This window comes from Nematolebias whitei, chromosome 5, assembly GCF_014905685.2.
Source record: "Nematolebias whitei isolate Nwh7 chromosome 5, NemWhi1, whole genome shotgun sequence".
NCBI lineage: Eukaryota > Metazoa > Chordata > Actinopteri > Cyprinodontiformes > Rivulidae > Nematolebias > Nematolebias whitei.
The window spans coordinates 35,951,529-35,958,619 of NC_056502.1; the positions used below are offsets into that span (position 1 = coordinate 35,951,529).

Below are 7,091 nucleotides of genomic sequence, written 5' to 3' on the forward strand. Positions count from 1 at the left end.
TATATATATATATATATATATATATATATATATATTAATTACAAAGATGAATGAATATCACTTTGTCATGCCACAGTTTTAAACTAAGACATCTTATGCTGAAAAATAACAGTGACGTAGCCTTTGTAGTCAAACCTTCATGATAACATTTTCAGTTTCACGCTGTATTTCAAGATGTCACAGTCAGAAAATGTGTTGTGAATGATGCTCAGCTACGACCACAAAAAACTTCAGTTCACTAAAATTACAGTCATTTTTGTGTTTTGTAATGTCACTTCGCTGTAGCATCCTTGTAGAATTGAGTTGACTCCAAAAGTTAATCAGTAGTAGATGCATGATCTCTTTATGAAAGTTACACAAACACAGATGGAGAGAGAGAGAGAGACAAACACAGGAAACGTCTGGTTTTGCCTGCTGCATCAACCTTTCCCCATGAATTTAATTTATTTATGCTCTTGCAGTCAGTTCATCTCGCAGCAAATGTCCAAACTGTCTTCTGAGCTGGAGGGGAAGCAGAGTTTCAGTTGTCTGCTGCAGACTGTGGAGAAAAAGGAAAAGAAACGCAACGAGAAGACGATGTATGCCGTTGAAAACTTTTCACTATAAAAATAATTATAATACTTTGACAACAGCATCTAATGTGTGTTTGGGGCTTATTCCTTAATTCAGAAAAACACAGATACGTCTGGAACTCATAAAGCAGATGGAACTGAGACAGAGGATTCAAACCAAACTGGACACACTAAAAGTGAGAAGTTATGTCTATTAACTATTATAGTTGGGGGGGGGGGGGGATCCAACATGTTATGAAGTTTACATTTGAATATCCCATCCTCAGGAAATAAACTTTGTCTGGAAAGAACTGAAGGCCAAAGCAGTGACAAAGAAGGCTGAGATGAAGAACGCTGAAGAGGAGCTGAAGAAAAAGATCTTGGAGGAGGAGGCCAGGCAGAATGAGAACCAGCAGACAAAGACCTGGAAGGCCCAGATCCAGCAGGCTGAGACCAGGCAACTTGAGAACAAGTTGCAGGAACAGCTAGAGGTGCGGCCATCTTTCTTTCCACACTGCACTCCCACAAAAAGAAGAAAATAACATCAAATGTCCTCCCTAACTGAAAAGTTGTTTAAATCTTATGTCACTTCCTTTACTCAGCTGCTGCAAAAACAGCTGGAAGAAGAAGAAAGCGCTCATTTGGAGTCATTAAGATTCTTACATAATCAGCACAAGGTTGGTACAGGAACAATACTACAAATATAAAATCTGAGGGTCTATAGATGCTGGCATTAGTTTAACTGGGGTTTAAATGGTTGGATTATGCTGTGTGAAGAGAAGACAACACCCTCCCAGTTCTTATAGAGTAGGCCTAGGGCAGCTGTGGCTGAGTGGTTAGAGCAGTTGTCCTCCAAGGCAAGAGTTGGGGGTTCGATTCCACCAGCAGTCACATACCAAAGTGTCCCTGGGCAAGACACTGAACCCCTCATTGCCTCTGATGTGTGTCCCATCGGTGTATGAATGTGATAAAGCTCTGATTATTCTCTGTAGAGATCTAGTAGAGTGCTGTATAAATGGATAAATGAGGACATAGATTGTAGTGTAAAGAGATTTGAGTGTCTTGATAAGATAGAAAGGTGTTATATATTTATCATTTACTATTCAGCACGAGCTGTCAATCACCTCAGAAGGCGTGTCAGTAACTGACCAATCGACAACCTCAATTTGTCCCGAAGGTAAACGCCCCTTACCTGCTGACAAGCTCATCAGTTGTTTTTTTTTTTTTTGAGAAACATTGTTTTAATTAAAACAATAAGTCTGTATCTGTTGTGAGATGATTCTAGCAGTTTTGCAGATTTTTAATCTACTTAATGAAAAATAGTTCGACTTAAAATCGTTCATCAAACAGGAAGGAAGGCTTATTATCTCTCCTCTTACTACAGTGAATGTGGTACTTTGCTATAAGTACGACTATATTTATGGCATCAGAGAAAGCTGAGCTTAAGTTATCCACATAAGTAAAATGGCATCAGCATCAAAAGAAGGAATGTTAAGTTTGAGATTAATCCAGTTTCTGATGTCTGACCAAAGACTTTATTGACATGAAAAAAAAATTTGCTCGAGGGATTCATCTTGTGATTGACAAAAGACACACAAATCAACATCAAATTTAAATTTTCTTTGTAGAAACATGGCTACAGGATATATCTTATTTATTATTTTAAAATTATTCTCCTTCACTTTAGGACATTTAGGCCATTTGATAAATTTAGAATGAGCAGAAGTCATTATGGTTTTATAATTTATATTAGGAGATTTCTTGAAGGAATCTTTGTTATAATCAGTAAATCCTTTGTCGCAAACATTTATTGATAATCTTGTTCCATTTGAAGTCAACTAAGTTACAGGCATTTAATTTTAATTTGGGCATTAAATCATCACCTTTGAATATATAATATTTTTAATTAAATGAATCAGCTGTTGGTCAGGTTACTTCTTGTGCAATTAGCTCTAAAATAGTTACTGAATCAAGTGTTTCCATCCATCCACGGGGGTAGCAGCCTAAGTAGGGAGGCCCAGACTTCCCTCTCCCCGGCCACTTGGACCAGCTCCTCCAGGGGAATCCCAAGGTGTTCCAAGTGTTTACTTATGTAGGTAAAACTAGATGTTAAACAACCATTAAAATACACCAGAATGCAGGAAATGGCATCTACTTTATTCAACATTTTTTGGGGGAGGACCCCCAGACCCCCATCAGTGTGTCCCCCCCACACATTATAAATGCTTCTGACAAGTGCCCAATACTTTACTAAACAAGTACACATATGGTGTCATGTGGTGTTCAAAGTGGGTTCAACTTAATTCGGTCTTGATGATTTGTGTCAATGAGCATTTGGAGTTTTGTACATAAAAATACACTTGATAGTTGTATATTTACTGTATATTATGGTAATTTATTCTGTATTTTGCCAGATTATGGTGATTCTGGGGTCGTGGTGATGGGGCCCTTGAAGCTTGTTGCCCAGGGTACAGCGAAGTGTTAATCTGACCCTGCTTGCTCCTGCCGAGATTGGACGCTTTCCCATCCCCTCCCTCTCCGCTTTGCTGCTCTGTTTGTCTGTGAAACTGCTTCTGAGCCTCTTGCATATCTTCTGAATCATAATTATGGACTTGATTTGATCAGTTGGTCCCTCAACTCAATTTACAACATTTCTTCGAAGAGAAGACAGGCTTTAGGTGAGCCGATTTGCCCTGTTGGCACGCACACAGCTGGATATCTCATGGACTTGAAGACTTGATGATGTGTTTATCTCTGCTGCCATCTGTGGATTTTAAGGACGCATATTTAATTGGATTTACAATAACTGGTTCCTGCTTTTTGGATTCGGCTGGTTGCTGATTGTTTTATCAACAATCAAGGAAGTCGTCGCCAGCAAAATTGGACCCGATCACGCTGCTTGCCTTTATGATGACTTGGTTCGTGTCTCGAGTACATGGACTCAAATGCTTTGGGCAGAATGGATCAGATCTCTGGGATTTTACTCAGTCATGTTCCATCGGTGTGGCCATGTAATTTGGACATTTCGTAACCGAGTTGACCAACACATACTCAAGGTAGACATCATTAAGTTCTGCCTGTCCCTAAAACAACTGTGTGTTAGGAATGTGCGATATGGCATAAAATTCATATCACGATATGTATTGTCAAGGGTGGCGATAACGATATATATCGCGATATGTTTTTGGTATAAAACTTGCTAAAAAAAGCATAGGGTGTTCTTTTATTTATTTTTATTTATTTTATTTTTATTTACCCTTTATTTATATAGGTAGTCTCATTTAATTGAGCCACGAGAACTCATTTTCAAGAGAGACCTGTTTTAGGGAGCAGATGGTGGGGGTTAAGGGCCTTGCTCATGGGCCCAGAGTGGGGCGAATGAGGGTGGAGGGAGGTGTGCGTGTTTCACCTTTTCCACCCACATTTTTGATGTCGACGGTACCGGGAGGTGAACCTGCGACTTTCCCATCACAAGCCCATCTTCTAACCTCTGCGCCAACACTCCCCCATTTTGCCATCATATATTTTGAATTAAGAAAATTCCACTATTTGGCCCAGAGAGTTTTTAAATAATAAATAGAGTATTAGGCTTCTTTCTTGTAGTGCAAAACAGTGCAAAAGATATCAATTGTAGTTTTAGCCATATGTTTTAAACTAAAAAATATGTTGTTAGCTCTTAACAGTTTCCAGTCTCACTTAAGAAATGAACAGCAACAGAGCAGCATTTTACACTGAAACACTTCACCCTCCAAACCGCTAGTGGGCGACTCCTTCTGCTTTAATGGAGAGCTGACACACAATGAGTCTGTGGCTTTGACCAGAGGGTCTCACAGTAAAATCACACAACACAGCGTTCTTATCACAGATCAGAGAGCAGGTTTCTCTAAAGCTGACCAACGCTTACTTTAACTTTTGATGGAAAAAAATTAAAAACTTTCGACGGAACACAGCGTTTTGCGCATGCGTCAGAATACGACAACACTATGGCAAGCTGGGCGTAGTTAGCTTGTAGCTTCACTACTTAGCCCTCGAAGAAAAGACTTTAATGCCACTTGCGCACAGTTTTCAACCAAAAAAAGTAAAGATTAAATCTGACAGTTCTGATTTTACACTTGAACACCACTTACACACAGTTTTCAACTAAAAAAAGTAACGATTAAACTGACAACTCTGATTTTACTTCAGACACAGCATTACTGCGGTGAGCCGGTAAAAGACAGATCTCTATCGTAGGATAAATTTCTATCATTTCTACCGTATATATCGCGCATTCCTACTGTGTGTTTATCTGAATTTGGCTCCCAAGGCTGGTCTTGAAGGCCATTTTATCTGAATTCGCCTGGATCTGACGCTCACTACCCCCTCCCCCTCCCTGAGGAATTTCCAACTGATAACCAGATGAAACCAGCTGAGTAAACATTGTGTCATCATTTCAGGACTCTTGGATTCTTATAATCGTTATTCTTAGTCATTCCTCGACGTACTTCAAGAATGTTTATGGATCTCACCGTCGGACACTGGCTGATTATTACATCCTTATCAGAGCTCTTACAGTGACCTCGAGAGCATCTATGAACATGCTCACCGCTCTCGTCGTCTCCCCCCTGCAGAATGTCTACATCACTATGTGCTTGTTTGTGCGAGGTGTTTCTTAATATCAGTTTTTTTCTTCTCAGGCAGGAAAAAAAAAAGTCTGATAGGAATTTTTTCACCTCCAATTCCTACATGTGTCCAGTTTCACTACTTTTTGTCTGTCTAAACTGATCTCACTTGTAAATGAGTCTTCTAGGCTCAATGTGACTTATCTGTCTAAATAAAGGTTGAATGAATGAAAAAATAAAGCTTAGCCTGGTGAGGAACCTGGGCAACAGTTGCTGTCTCTCTCATCTCACATGTGAAGCTGTAACTTCTTAAGTTTTTGACTTGTGATTTTTTAAGTTCTTTGTTTCACAGAAATCTGTATTGTTAATGTCTTAATGTATTCGTTTTTAGTTAATTTTTGTAACACAATGCAGCTACTCTTGTGGTGCTGAACAGGAAATGCAGCAGCAGCTGAACATCTGGAAGCAGCAAACCAAGCAGATGCTGCAGGACAAACAGAAGCATGTTAACAGCATCCTCTGCAAAAGATCAGTGAACATAGACATACTGATGGAGATGAGGAGGAAGGTGAGAACAAGCCCAAACAAAAACCTCACTTTGAAATAAATGTTGATTAGCTGCTGATTTTTAGTTCAGGGAGATGGAGCAGGTGGTGATTGAGGACAAACTGGAGCAGGAGCAACTATTCCAGCAGGAGGCAGAGGCCAGAGCTGCTACAAAGGTAACACCCCCCAGTCAGAGCACACATCACAGAAACATGTCTCCCCATGTCTGAGCCTGGTCTGGTCTGTGCAGCTGCAGGCCTGGTGGAGAGGCTGCATGGTCCGCCGAGGTCTCAGAGCGTCGAAGGATGCCGACAACAAGAAATATAAGAAGAAGAAAGTGAAGAAATGACTTTGCTTCTACAGCACTTCTTAGAACGACACCAAGACATTTCAAAGTCGGTATAGTCTTTTATTTAAAAAGTGTACAAAAGTAGCCATTTTTAACATCCAGAAAGAAATTAGTCAACTGATGACATACTGTAAGTGTATGAGAACATGTACATTATCAGTACAAAAGTGCAAATAAAAATCCTAAATGGTTGCACTAGACTCTTTTTCAATTAAAATCTATGCAGGGAAAAAACCTTTAGAACGGACGCGCGTGTCAAACCCAAGAGCCAAATATAGTCGCTCCAAGACACAATACATTGCCAAAAGTATTTGCTCACCCATCCAAATTATTGGAATCAGGTGTTCCAGTCACTTCCATGGCCACAGGTGTATAAAATGAAGCACCTTGGCATGCAGACTGTTTTTACAAACATTTGTGAAAGAATGGGTCGCTCTCGGGAGCTCAGTGAATTCCAGCGTGGAACTGATAGGATGCCACCTATGCAACAAATCCAGTCGTGAAATGTCCTCGCTCCTAAATGTTCCAGTCAACTGTCAGCTGTGTTATAAGAAAATGGAAGTGTTTGGGAATGACAGCAACTCCGCCACCAAGTTGTAGGCCACGTAAACTGACGGAGCGGGGTCAGGGGATGCTGAAGCGCATAGTGCAAAGAGGTCGCCAACTTTCTGCAGAGTCAATCACCACAGACCTACAAACTTCATGTGGCCTTCAGATTAGCTCAAGAACAGTGCGCAGAGAGCTTCATGGACTGGGTTTCCATGGTCGAGCAGCTGCATCCAAGCCATACAACACCAAGTGCAATGCAAAGTGTCAGATGAAGTGGTGTAAAGCACACCGCTACTGGACGCTAGAGCAGTGGAGGCGCGTTCTCTGTAGTGACGAATCGTGCTTCTCCATCTGGCAGTCTGATGGATGAGTCTGGGTTTGGTGGTTGCCAGGAGAACGGTACTTGTCTGACTGCATTGTGCCAAGTGTAAAGTTTGATGGAGGGGGGATTAAGGTGTGGGGTTGTTCTTCAGGAGCTGGGCTTGGCCCCTTAGT

The 7,091-nt window shown here is 40.8% G+C and overlaps 1 protein-coding gene across 1 annotated transcript in view; it reads left to right on the forward strand.

The window, feature by feature from the left end:
- iqcg (IQ motif containing G) overlaps positions 1-6,047 on the forward strand; it is a 6,788-nt gene extending 741 nt beyond the window's left edge. Inside the window, exons 3-9 of the mRNA XM_037677308.1 lie at positions 462-578; positions 670-748; positions 839-1,042; positions 1,154-1,228; positions 5,589-5,720; positions 5,785-5,874; positions 5,949-6,047. Of these exons, the coding sequence (XP_037533236.1) occupies positions 462-578; positions 670-748; positions 839-1,042; positions 1,154-1,228; positions 5,589-5,720; positions 5,785-5,874; positions 5,949-6,047 (796 nt within the window). The remainder of the gene's footprint in view (positions 1-461; positions 579-669; positions 749-838; positions 1,043-1,153; positions 1,229-5,588; positions 5,721-5,784; positions 5,875-5,948) is intronic.
- The last annotated feature ends 1,044 nt before the right edge of the window (positions 6,048-7,091 follow it).